Genomic DNA, 12,670 nt, shown 5'->3' with positions numbered 1-12,670 from the left:
AGCTGGCTCGTGCAGGAGGCAGGAGCAAGTTGAGCTGTTCTCAGTAACAGCGCAGGGGGAACGCTCCATCAGCTGTGGGTGCCGTGTTTGGGTGCCGTGTTCAGCTGCTTGCAGATGCTCAGGAGGTGGCAAGCTGCTCTCCAAATTTCCTGCTGAAATAGACCTGCAGAGCGTGGCTCTGTGCCTGCAAGTCTGCCTTCAGATGCAGCACAGGGGACTGCTTTTGATGAGTACTGCCTGTGCTCCTGCCCTGATGGCACGTCCTTGCTCTGGGGCTCCCAAGCTTTGCTTCAGTGTTGGTTTTGGCAGCATCGGCAGCTCCTTGCTGCACCTATTAGACGAGGAAGTAGGGACGGGTACCACAGTGGTTTGAGAACTTTGTTGTCATACAGTCGACATCTTTCAGCACAGAAAGGGTAGTGAAGTTTTTAGGTGTTACCAGAAGTGCTGTGCCCAGTGGTGAGAGCCAGAGCTGGTCCAGGCAGGGCCTTGGCTGGGAGCTGATGAATTGAAGAGAGGTTGATCTCCAGTCCGATCACATTGTAGCCATCTTCCACTGCGTAGTCCTCAGCTGGAGTGACAGATGAGATAAACACTGAAAGCAAGTTGTTTGGATGGCTTAGAGCTTGAAGGGCTGTAGCTGAGGACAGAATTAGGCTCTAGCTGTCCAATTGCCAAAGCGCTGGATGCTGACAGCCCCGCTTCTGTTTGGCATCTCTGGGTGCTGGGCAGTGTGTGTGCTCGCTCCCCTTTACTCCGGGGAGCAGTGGAAGTCCAGGGGAGCTGGTGAGGATCTGTCAGGAGGGCAGAAAAACCTACTTTCACTTCCTTCAAGACTGAATTGCCTCCTTCGCTTACTGTCAAGCCTGTGCTCGAGCCTTTGGGCCTCGGTCACCTGTTGCGTGGGAGCACAAGCCGGCTGTGGCATGTGCTAGCAGCGTGCTCTGCACGGTGTGGTCTGCTCGGCACATTGGCCTGGCAAGAAGTGAAGAAGGCCCTGGTCCTGCCCTTCCCATAGCCTAGTCTGCTCTTTAGGAGCACTGATGTGCCTGAGCGAGCTCTGCCCGCCTTGCAGCGCCATTGGTACAGCAGGTCAGAGGGACTGTTAGCTCCGGGTGCACTCAGCGTAGCCTCTGCAGCTCAGCGTGACGTGGGGACACTTCTGGATAGGAGCATGTCCCTGAGGGAGCTCACGGCACTGCGAAGCATCCACTGCTGCTCCTAGCAGCCAGCACTTTCCTCCTAGAGGTCCCGTACAGCCTTTGCCTGCCTGTGCTGCATGTCCTCAGCCCTCCTCACCGCCCTCCTGCAGCAAGGAGCTGCCCAATACTCCGCAGGCTGTCCTGTGGCCGAGGCAGTGTTACGCAGCTTGGAACAAAGGTGGCCTCTGTGTCTGTTATGGGGAGTGTTTGGGATCTCGGCTCCCTGGTTTTGTTGCCTTGTGTCGATTCCTCTCCTTCCTTCTTCCCCCCGGCTGTATGTCCTGAGTCAGCTGTGAGCATGGTAGCTGAGGATCCTTGCTAGGAAAACGTGGGCCCTGCTTTATCATCCGCCATTTGTTTGAAGCTCTTGATAAAGCAGGAGAGGTGTTCTCAGAGGAGACCAAAGGAGAGCCCGGAACTGTTGGCCCGCCCTGAAGCCAAGGGCAAACAGAAGCTGGCTCCTGCTTGTCTCTGTGCTGATCGTTGGCCGAAGCCAGCGGCGGTCTGTGTGCAAAGCTTCCCAGACCAGACCTCTAATGAGAGCGCTAATTGAACCATATCCTGCCAAACCTCCCCAGGTCTGATTGGCATCCCGATGCTGATTTGTTCTCTTATTGGCTTTCACAGGGGAACTCACAAAATACTTTTTGAGTGAGTTTGACCTTGTGCTCGTTGCCTTGACCTGCTTTTCACTTCCTACAGATGGAGATGCTTGTTCTCCTGGGCATGTCATGGATGTTTTCCAGGGTGACACAGAGCCTTCTGAAAGGCGGGTTTGGGTGCTGCTTGCATTATTCCTGACCCTAGTGCTTTGTTCCCTGGCCCATGAAGGCTGCTGTCCTGCTCCCCAGTAACGTGCTGCCATTTGTTCTGCAGAAGTCAAGGAGGTGGAAAAGCAAACGGGAGGGGACAGATGCCAACAACCGACCCATCAAAGCTGCTGGGAAAGTTATTATACAAGATATTTCCTGCTTGCTGCCTGTGCACAAGCTGCTGGGAGAGCTCTACATGTGAGTACGGGCTGGCTGAGTAAGGAAAGCAGCTGTCTTTGGCCAAAAGACAAAAAAATTTCAAAAAAAATTTGAACATTGAATCTTTCAAATATTTGAATGTTGCTGCACTTTCTTCCTCTCTTGCTTACGGCTTTTTTTTATGCTGTCATTCTGCCTGTGAGAGGAGACTTGTCTCCTAGAAATCTGAAAAGTGATGGAAGAAATTTGTGATGGTGTAATTGTATACAGAGTGAACTAGTGCTCCAGCATCATCACTGCAACTCTTAGAGGCTCAGGCTTTTGTCAGCCAGGGAGAGAAGTTAGTGGTACAAATTCAGGGACATTCATGGGAGAAGCAGGCTGCCCTTCTTAAGAGAGAGGGGTGAGGAGAAAGTCTTCCTTCTCTCTTTTCTACGTTATTAAAAAGAATCTTTCTTCTCTGGACATCTCACTTGTGAAAAATTTCAAGTGTCTGAAGAACCTTTCTGATGACGAATGGGAAAGCCCACTTGGGTTTCCTCAGCCTCCTCCTGCCTCTTGTCAGGCACTCAGAGACTCTGCAAGGGGTGTGTTACCCAGCTCAGAAACTCGCTTGTCTGCAGGTAAGGCTGATTCCTTCCTGTTAAGTAGAGCAGATCAACAGGCTGGATGGGAGCAGGACCGCATCACTGAAGGCTCCTGGGGACAGGAGCGATTCTTGCCTCGGTGGTGTTCTGGCATAAGTTGGATCCGACATCCCTGTGGAAGTGGTGCATCTCAGGACCAAGCTAGTTTGGAGCTGGACTTGATGCAATAAACAGCGCGTTGGGGAAGATGAATAGTGGGAGTTGCCAGAAGGATGGCAGTGATCCCTGCATAACAGAGAGGGGAGCAGGATGAGATCCTGGTCGTGCTCGTAGGCTCATAGTGATCGGCAAGTTCTGTGCTACTCACTGTTGCCAGTCCCACATGCTCCCCGTTCCTCCCTGCTTTCACAAGTATTATGCCAACCAAAAAGCTGATCTGCCCCTCTTCTTTTCAGATTGAACGTGAATAATATCCAGGAGACTTGCCAGAAGAATGCTGCCTCAGCCATGGCTGTCGGACGGAGGGATCTTGTACAGGTATTACATTGAATCAGACCTCTTTCTCAGCATGCTGCGCTACCCTTAAACGGCTCGTGCTGTCGCCTTGATTCCCGGGCAGCCGTCTGACTTCAGCAGTTGTTCCACTGTGTCTGAAATGGCTGATGAACCGAGGGGTATGAGACAGCTACAGAGGTGCTCTGTACCTTCTTGGTTTTGGCACTGGGAGGTCCCCTCCTGGGGCTGCAAGCGGGGTGTTGTGTGCTGTTGCCAAGCAGAGTGAAGCACGTTTTTCAAGTGATTCCTGCGGGCCAATCTAGGAACGCAGTCTGCATTCGAGTCTGCAAAGGAAGTAACTGTGCTCAAAGTTGCCTAGCTGCTGTTTGCATTTGGTCGATGGTTCTGTCTTTCTTGTGTAATACTTCCCATTATACTTAGCTCAACATTAATTTGCACCACTGCTGTGTGCTAACTGCAGCTAGGTCTCCCCGAGAAAAGCCTGCGTCCAGAGGCCCAGCCCCAGAATGGGGCTTGCCACTTGCTGGTAGCAGAAGGATGGCTGCTTCGGCTTGTGCCTTGCCGTCTGGTTAGACCATAGCAACAGGCAGAACATTTGACAGAACTTGGGAGCAGGCTGGCACTGCCAGAGGAGCCTGTGCCCCTCTCCTGAGCATTTGGCTCCCCCTAGCACTGTGCAGGGAACAGCCATAGGCTCACTGAATCGTAGAAGCCACCTCAAGCTGTTGTCTCAGTGTCAGATTGTTAGCTTCATGGTAGGTTCTGCCACACCCACAGGAAGAAGGTAGGTCTCTGTGCTGCATTTTGCAGGCTGGTTTACCCAGGATACAAGAGCTTGGGTAGGATAACTTCAGCAGGATCCTTCTGATACCTCTGTTTCTTGCTCATTACCTGCCTATGTAACTCCACCCCATGTTGTAGCTTGCCTTGTTCCTAAAAGATGTGGAGGCTTGAGTGGTGGAGTCACGTATGAGACATGCTGTGCAGCAGTAGAGGAAGTGGCATCTTTCCAGGTTCTTTTCTGTGATCTCTTGTGCTCAGGCCTGTCCTTGTTTCAGTCTCTTTGCTGTTTCTTTTTCTCCAATTTATGGTGAGCAGCTGTGGGGTTATGATTCCTGGCTGTTCCTCTGGGTACTTGCAGCACTTGTGTGTTCTCCCCAACTTTTCTGTGTTTTCAGCTGTAGTCCCCTCTCTGATTTCTGGAGTCTTTCCAGCATCGTGCTCACTTTCCTTTTCTGCTCTTTTTTTTTGTGCCAAACTAAGAACTTTGTTTTTCCCTGGAATATCGTGTTCTAATTGCTCCATTTTAAAAAGGCACAGCAGAAAAAACAGTCCTAGGTTTGATTCAGTTGTACACAATCAGTGGGATGCAAGCTGACAAGATGGATCCATTTTCAGAGGAAAGGGAGATAAATGAAGGAGAAAGGTGGCATGTGGAAGAGGTAACCTGTTGGAGTAGGAATGGCAGACTGTCCATCTGTCTGTACTCAGCTGTGTGTGCGCTAACGCAGCTCATCAGAGGATACATTTCATGCAAATAAAGATTCACTGATTAACTTTCTGCCACCAGGTGTCTCTGAACCCAAGAGCTGTATCAAATTGAAGCCCTTCTGAGGTTTGTGAATGTAAACAAACTAATAGATCTGTTTAAACTCTCCTGTTAAATTTTGAAGAAGAATAAGCTATGGTTTAACCCAACCCCAAAGCAAGTGGAACAGCAGAAGCACACGTTTTTTGCTTGACGTACACTTTGTCACGTTGAGGCTGGAACTGCTCCCCCTTGGTACTTTTGTTTTGTTCTATTGAAATCCATTATTATTTATCTGCGAGTGAATCTGTGCACACCTATCCCCCAGGAGTCTGGCTGTTTCTAATTGTAACTTTGATGCTTTTCCTTCCTGTCTGCCAGGTTTGGTCACTGGCCATGGTAGCCACTGATCTTTGTCTTGGACCGAAGTCTGACCCAGATTTGGAGATACCTTGGGCACAACATCCATTTGGACGTCAATTACTGGAGTCCTTGTAGGTCTCTGAATGCTGAGGAGGGAATGGGGAGTGATTGCTGAAGCAGGGAGAGTCTTTTATGCCTGTATATATTGTATGGCATCTTTGTGCAAGTGTGTTTATGACATGCAGGGGGCAGCATGTGGCCTCCCGTCAGGCAGCCAGGCGTCCCTGGGCTAACAGTGAGCAATAGCCCAGGTGCACTTGGAGCTCTGCTTTCCCGCGTGCCCTCAATGTCTGACTTAGAAGTAAAGATTCTGGTTTTCTGCTCCCTGCCTCCTCAGTGGTTGTGTGGGTGCAGTTGCTTGATTCGCTTTCAAATTCACTGTTGCCACGTAGCATTAGTGGGAAATAATCTGGTCTCAAAGCCAAGTGTTAGCCGCAAAAGTCTTCCTGACAGTGAATCTGTTCAGAAGGGAGAATGATTAGTAATTAACATTATCTGTTGATCTATCCCATTTGAAGATACAGTTTGTGTGTTGTACTTTGTATGCAATTGCTTGACCTAGCTCTTTCCTGCTGTGCAGCAGTGATGGGAGAGGAGCACCGGTAGTTCTTCGCTGCTCTCAGTCTTCATAGCAATCCAGAAGACCTGCAGTGGAGATTTGCCTTGTGATCTGGGTGCAGGATGTTTGTGCATAGAGGGGTCTCATAAGAAAAGCAGTGTGACTGGGGTGTGAGTTTAGTGGCTCCAGCTTTATATCCACAAGTTCTGTGGGCCTTGCTCCTGAAGCTGCACAGAGCTGGGATAGTGAGGCCACGAGTACTGCTGGATTCCCAGAGTTCCTCCCCATCTTTCTCCCACCTGTTAGCCCATGAGTGTTTTCAGGAGGAGGGCTTGATTCATGAAAGGCATGACAGAAAAAGACAGCCTAGTCCTGCAGAATGCACATGCCTCCCGTGGGCAGTAATGTGCCCCAGACTGATTTATACAGCAGGCTTGAAATTATTTGCCTTGGAGTCTCAATGCTTTTGCCACTGAACTCTGCCCGATCTCATAATTGGTGTTTTCATTTCCTAGGCTGGCTCACTACTCACAGCTCCACGACGTGCAGACCCTGGCCATGCTGTGCAGCGTGTTTGAAGCCCAGTCCAGGTTACAGGGGTGCCCGAACTCCTATGGCCCCTTTCCTCAGCGTGCCTCCAACCTGGCCTCCCACAGCCGATACGTATGACAGCCATTTCTTTCCTGCTTGCCTCGAATGCCTTTGAACATGTCTCCTGTAGATGACATGATTTCTTCTTTTCTCCTTAACAGCCCAGCTTTACTTCCTCTGGTTCCTGTTCCAGCATGTCGGATCCTGGACTTGGCACTGGGGGCTGGAGCATAGGTACGGAGACCTGGGGAGTAGATAGAGAAATCCACCTCCCTTCTGGCCTAGGTCTTAGATGGCCCATGTGTTGGGAAAGGCAGAGAGCTAGCACTGGCTGACTGCAGATGTGCTCTGCCAGAGCAGCTTTCTGTGTCTCGGCCCACAGGGTATGCAATGCAGCTCTTCGGCTGGAAGTTAGCGCGGCTTACAGTAACCATGCTGATGGTCCCACAGTCCTGCTCCTTCTGTCTCATGGGCTTTGCAGAAACTGCTACAAACCCTCTAGACATGCAGAGTTAGGCCCCTGGATCACAGGTTAACCCAGGCCAAGAGCTTCCACTGCTGCAGCAAGTGAAGAGAGACCAGGTTGTATCATTTTGCTTCCAGCCTGGCTATAGTCACTCGTGGTGACTGCCTCATTGCTGTCTGGTGACAGCAATGTAAGCATTCCGTAGCCTTGGTACTTTGTACTGTTTGAGGCTGTTATCTCCATGCAGTGAGGGTTTAGTCTTCAACAGAGAGTGCTACTAAAAGGGCCTTTGTGTCTCTTGCTTCAGAGGATGTTTGGGGTTGGAAGGGTCCTCTGGAGGTCATGCGATCCAGCTTCCTGCTCATGCAGAGTACTTAAAGCAGGTTGCTACAAACACAGCCACCTAAAACAGGTTGCTCGGGACCATGCCCAGGCAGCTTTTGAGTATCTCCAAGGAACTACAGAACCTCACTGGTGCCTGGGGTTGTTCCTCCCCAGGTGCAGGACTTGGCATTTCCCCTTGTAGAAGTGCATGAGGTTCCTGCTGGCCCACTTCCCCAGCCTGTTGATGCTTCTCTGAGCGGCAGCACAGCCCTCTGGCATATCAGCTACTCCTCACAGTTTCGTGTCATTAGTAAACTCTCTGCCACATCGTCCAGAGCATTAATGAAGATGTTAAACAGGCCTGGACCCAGTGTTGACCCCTGGGGCACAATGCTAGTTACTGGCCTCCAAGTAGGCTTCCTTCCACTGATCACTACCTTGTAGGCCCAGCTGCTCATCCAGTTTTTAATCTACCTCACTGCTTGCTCATCCACTCCGTGTTCCATCAGCTTCTCTGTGAAGATCATATGGGAGACAGGATCAGAAGCCTTACTGAAATGAAAGGAAAGCAGACAATGGCCACTGCTCTCTAGAAAGCCAGCTGTTTGATCATAGAAGGTTATCAGGTTGTTCAAACGTGACCTCCCCATGGTCAATCTGTGCTGACTACTCCTGATGATTTTCTCATCCTTCCTGTGCCTGGAAATGGTTCCCAGGATTAACTGCTCCATTACCTTCCTAGGGAGTGAGGTGAGGCTGACTGGCGTGTGGTTCCCCAGGTCGTTCTTGCCTTTTTTGAAGATAGTATGAAGGACATTTGCTTTCCTCCAGTCTTCAGGCACCTCTATCAGTTGCCACAATCATTCAGCTGTTATTGAATGTGGTCTTGCAATGTCATCAGCCAGCTATTTGCACAGGATTCGAGGAAAAAAGCGATGCTGTGCTTCCTCTTGTCTCTGGAAGAGCAGCAGCAGCAGCTGGGAAGACTGGGTCCTTGGTGGCATGAGTAGCTGTGGCTCCAATGATATTTCCTGCTGATCTGTAAAGGTGTTGAAAACAAGTCACTCTTAAGGGCTCCAGGGACACAGAGTTGAAGCATGGCTTGGGGCAGCATCAGCCCTGTTGGAAGCAAAGCTGTAGCCTGTCAATGTCTTATCAAGGCATCTTTGACATGGGAAATGGTGGGGAAGTGGCTGTAAATGGAGCTGATGTTGTCTTGCGGCAGTTAGCAGTCTTCTCTCTGCCTCTGGGGCAGTACGTACAGAGGGCCCCTTGCGTAAGTGCAGCTCTGCTGATGGGAATCCTCCCTGCCCGGGAAAGAGGAACCCAGGCCTTCCAGGGTTAACGTTCCCAAGCACGCTCCAAGGAATTGCCTGAATGCTTTTTAATAGAAAGTGGGAGGCAAAAGGGATTCCTGCATTTCACGTTTCTCTGCCTCCCCGTGCTATCACCAGAAGCACGGGGTCGGCGCTGGTTTTCCAAGCCAGAGCAGCGTCTGGCGGCGCGCAGAAAGCGGTGATGTGACCACGGTCTAAGCAGCTCGTGCTGGTGGGGGCTGTGCTTTCTGAGGTACGCTCACAACGCTCTTCTGATGCCTGCAGCAAACAAGGACACGGAGCAGACCTCCGCTCCCTGGTGCGAGTCTTCTCCGGATGAGTTCCGCTACAGCAACCTGATGTATCCCGACCACCGGGAGCGCGAGAAAGACCAGCACGAGAAGAACAAAAGGTGAGTCGCAGCGTGCCTTGGGGCGGGCAGGGCACGTCGGCCTGAGCTCTGTAGCAAGCCTGCTCCTCCACCTTTACCTTCAGGTGGTAACTTGGAGAAGCTGTGTACTGCGGATCAACTCTGCTGGGTTTTCCTGTGGTACGTGGGAGCTCCCTGGGGTCCTCCCGTTAAGCAAAACAAGCCAAGGGCAGATCAGTGGATGTTCAGTAGCACTTCAGCAGCACGTGGGAAGTAATCTGCTGTTCTTCTGGTGATGTGAGCTGGTTCCCATCACTAGGAATGGGTCTGCAGCCAGACTGGGAGCACATCAGGTGGATACAGCACCGTTTTTTTTTTTTTTTTCCTTAAGGCTGCTGGATCCTGCTAACACTCAGCAGTTTGATGACTTTAAGAAGTGCTATGGTGAAATCCTCTATCGCTGGGGACTGCGAGAGAAGCGAGCTGAGGTCCTGAAGTTTGTCTCCAGTCCTCCTGATCCCCACAAAGGAATTGGTGAGTGCCTGCTTCGGTTTTCTCTGGTTGTCCAGGCAGGGTCACGACTCCTGTGCAGTGACTGGTGGTGACTACATTGTGGTATCTCCTCCCTAGCAAGCACTCAAGACATTGATACCGCTGATACCTAATGTGCTGTCTGTGATGGGAAACAAAGGCTGTTCCTCTTTGCACTTAGTTACGCTTTAGAGAGATGTGAGGCAGATGAGAGCAGTGGGAAGCTTTCCCCTCTGCAGCATGTCCCAGTCTGGAAATGACACAGGTTCCATCCAACAGCTGTTCAGCCATCAGGGGAATCAGTGGGGGCCAGCCTGTGCCCCAGCATGCTGACTGCCTGTCAGTGGTGATAAGTCTTGGCTCCTTTTGGAGACAAACTGAGGTCTGTGAAACACAGATTGCTGTCCCATCATGAAGAAGAATCCCTCCTGCTCTGGTCTGAGCCAAGTGTCTTGGGCAGCAGATGTGGGGAATTGATCCGTTGAGCACAGATCTGCATGCCTTTAGCAGAATTTTAGCTCCAGAGCAAGAGGTGATGGCCTCAAGTTGCAGCAGGGGAGGCTCAGGTGGGAGCAATTTCTTCTCTTGAAGAGCGGTGAGGCACTGGCACAGCTGCCCAGAGAGGGGGAAAGTCACCGTCCCTGGAGGTGTTCCAGAACTGTGGAGATGTGGCGCTGAGGGCTGTGGTCAGTGGGCATGGCGGGGGTGGGCTGGGGTGCGACCTGGGGATCTGGGAGGTCTTTCCCAACCTTAATGAATCTGTGGTTTCCACCAGCACTAATCATCTCACTCTCCATTTCTTCCCTCCCGCCAGAGTTCGGTGTGTACTGCAGCCACTGCCGCAGCGAGGTGCGGGGCACCCAGTGCGCCATCTGCAAGGGCTTCACCTTCCAGTGTGCCATCTGCCACGTGGCCGTGCGGGGCTCCTCCAACTTCTGCCTGACGTGTGGGCACGGTGGCCACACCAGCCACATGATGGAGTGGTTTCGCACGCAGGAGGTGTGCCCCACGGGCTGCGGGTGCCACTGCCTGCTCGAGAGCACCTTCTGAACAGCACGAGAGCAGAGCGCCCCGGGAATGGGATTTCGGATGGAATTCCCAAGCCGTGCTGACTGAGCCCTGTGCCGTGTGGAGGAGCTGTGCAGGGAGCCGACGCAGGACTTGTGGCGTTGTGCTGACGTTTCCGAGTGCTTCCAGTGTCCCTGTGTTTCCCAGGTTGCTTTCAGACCACTTGGACCAAACTCCAATGTGTCCATTGCTGGCAATGGATGCCAGACCACAAAGCTCACGCTTGCTCTGCAGGAAGAGTGTAAATATTGGCTAGTCTCTGCTGGGCTGAGGAAGGGCTTCAGAGTTCCTTTGGAAAGCACTCGGCCGGCAGAGCCAGACTTGCTCCAGTTGCGTCGTGTCTTTCCAGGTGCCTCCTGACAGGGGCCCTAGGGTGAGCTGGGCAGAGCTTCTTCACACACTTGAGGCAGAAGTAATTTGCAAGCAGCAGTGAGCTCTGCAGGCTCACTGTCAACTGTGCTCAACGAGTGACTGTGCTCCAAGTTACTTTCTGAACCAACGGGGTCCTTAGTTTTGAACTGCTGTTTACAATGTTGAGGTTATCCCATAAAGCAAGAGTGAAATGATGTTTTTCAGCATTATTTCCTAAATAGCCTCCTCCCACTGCTCTCTATCAGCACCTGGTGTGAAAAGCCCGGCCACGCAACCGCAGCCGCTAGGATTAGTCGCTTTCTTCCAGGAGTTGATTGCTCTTCAGTAGGTGTCTCTGCGCTCTGCTCTGCTCTGGGTGATTCAGTGCACTTTAACTTGCCTGCCCCTGCCTTGTTGGCAGCTCGTCCTCAGGGCTGGGAGTGGCAGCTGCCTTTGGGTTCAGGATCCATGGCAGGCTTCGAGGACTGCGGGTCTCCCCTCAGCTGAGGAGGACAGTGCGGGAAGCCTTGGCTTCCTCCTTGGGAAGACACGAGGAGAACGCTTGCTCCATGCAGGGGGAAACTGATGAGTAATTTGGGATGATTTCAGGGGGAAAAGGGGTTGGAAAAGAGGTGGGGTTCACAGAGGCAACAGGTTTGTGCCTTCCCTTTGAGAATGTCCTGGATGGATCCCGCTCTTCGGGGCTGTGCCTGCTGCCTGGTCCGGCCTGGGGCCGCTGTTGTATGCCTGTCTGTGGCTGTGATAACTCAGGCCGTGGGCTCCTGCCGTGGAATGAACAGAAGATGTATCTTAAACATTAAAGTTATTTTTTGAAGCGCGTTCTGGCGGAGCTGTGGTCGTGCCGTGAGCAGCTCTCCCTCCCTGCCCAATGTCACTGCACTTGATGTGCATCCTCAGGCACCCCAGGGCTGGGGTCCCGCTCCCCATTCCCACACCCACTTCCTCTCCGTGTCACCCCGGGAGCGCTGTGGCCGCCCCGCAGCTCCCTACGTGACTGCCGTCCATCCCTGACTTGCCTTCATTTCCATGCTCGAGAGCGCACGTCTAGGCTGGGAGGGAAGGGAGACTTGTTATTTAAAAATGACAGGCTGACAGATTGTGGTATTGGCGCGTTACTACAGTTCATTACAGGCTATCTCCATAGTATCTGAATGCCTCGCAGGTGGAGGGGTGGCTGATGCTTTGGCGTGTGGTGGAGAAGCTCTCGGTGTTTGTGCAACCCCGCCGAGGGAGGAGGAACTTCTTCCCGGATGCTCTCACACCCTGCAGCGAGTGCGGTGCGTGCCTTGGGAATGGTCTTGCTCAATGCACGGTGACTGCAAGGAGGCAGGAAGGGCCGATTCCCACCGGCCTGAGCAGAGAGGTGCCGAGGAGCCCCCGTCCCCGAGGTGCCACATCTGCATCGGCTTCTTCCTGTGCAACCACCCCCCCATTAACCCAGCGTCAGGGCTGCGGGGCCTCATCCTGCGCAAACCCCGTCGGCGCATTCCTGCATCCCGTGGGCAGGTAAACCAGTTTGAGAGGCGGCGGAAGTGCCCGTGGGCATGCTGGTGGCCAGAGCCCCCTCCGCCTCTCGCGCGTCGCAGGGTGCTGGCTGGCTCCATGGCTCCACGCGGACCCCCAGGGCTGGGGGTTGTCTGGATCCATCTTCACTCACATCCCCAAGCGGGATTCCCCCCTGCCTTGCCCTGGGGACCCCAAAATGAGGACGGGAGGCCTCGAGCTGCTGCTGGGCAGAAGGTGTCACACAGGGGCACGGGCGGTTTGGTGCCTGCCCCGATTACAGGCTTCGCTCAGCAGCCGGGCCTGGGGTGCTGCAGGGCAGGGGGGGTCGCATTCCTGGGCT

General features: G+C 52.8%; 1 protein-coding gene across 4 annotated transcripts in view; it reads left to right on the top strand.

Annotated features, from left to right (window-relative positions):
- WDR59 (WD repeat domain 59) overlaps window positions 1-11,643 on the top strand; it is a 49,288-nt gene extending 37,645 nt beyond the window's left edge. For all 4 annotated transcript variants that reach the window (XM_021408899.1, XM_021408895.1, XM_021408896.1 and 1 more), the window contains 8 exons: window positions 2,079-2,212; window positions 3,216-3,297; window positions 5,186-5,298; window positions 6,302-6,449; window positions 6,539-6,611; window positions 8,769-8,895; window positions 9,245-9,387; window positions 10,199-11,643. In XM_021408899.1, the coding sequence (XP_021264574.1) occupies window positions 2,079-2,212; window positions 3,216-3,297; window positions 5,186-5,298; window positions 6,302-6,449; window positions 6,539-6,611; window positions 8,769-8,895; window positions 9,245-9,387; window positions 10,199-10,434 (1,056 nt within the window). In that variant the 3' untranslated portion in view covers window positions 10,435-11,643. The remainder of the gene's footprint in view (window positions 1-2,078; window positions 2,213-3,215; window positions 3,298-5,185; window positions 5,299-6,301; window positions 6,450-6,538; window positions 6,612-8,768; window positions 8,896-9,244; window positions 9,388-10,198) is intronic.

The sequence above is a fragment of the Numida meleagris genome, chromosome 10 (assembly GCF_002078875.1).
Source record: "Numida meleagris isolate 19003 breed g44 Domestic line chromosome 10, NumMel1.0, whole genome shotgun sequence".
Taxonomy (NCBI): domain Eukaryota; kingdom Metazoa; phylum Chordata; class Aves; order Galliformes; family Numididae; genus Numida; species Numida meleagris.
This window is presented reverse-complemented; position numbering and strand designations above follow the sequence as displayed.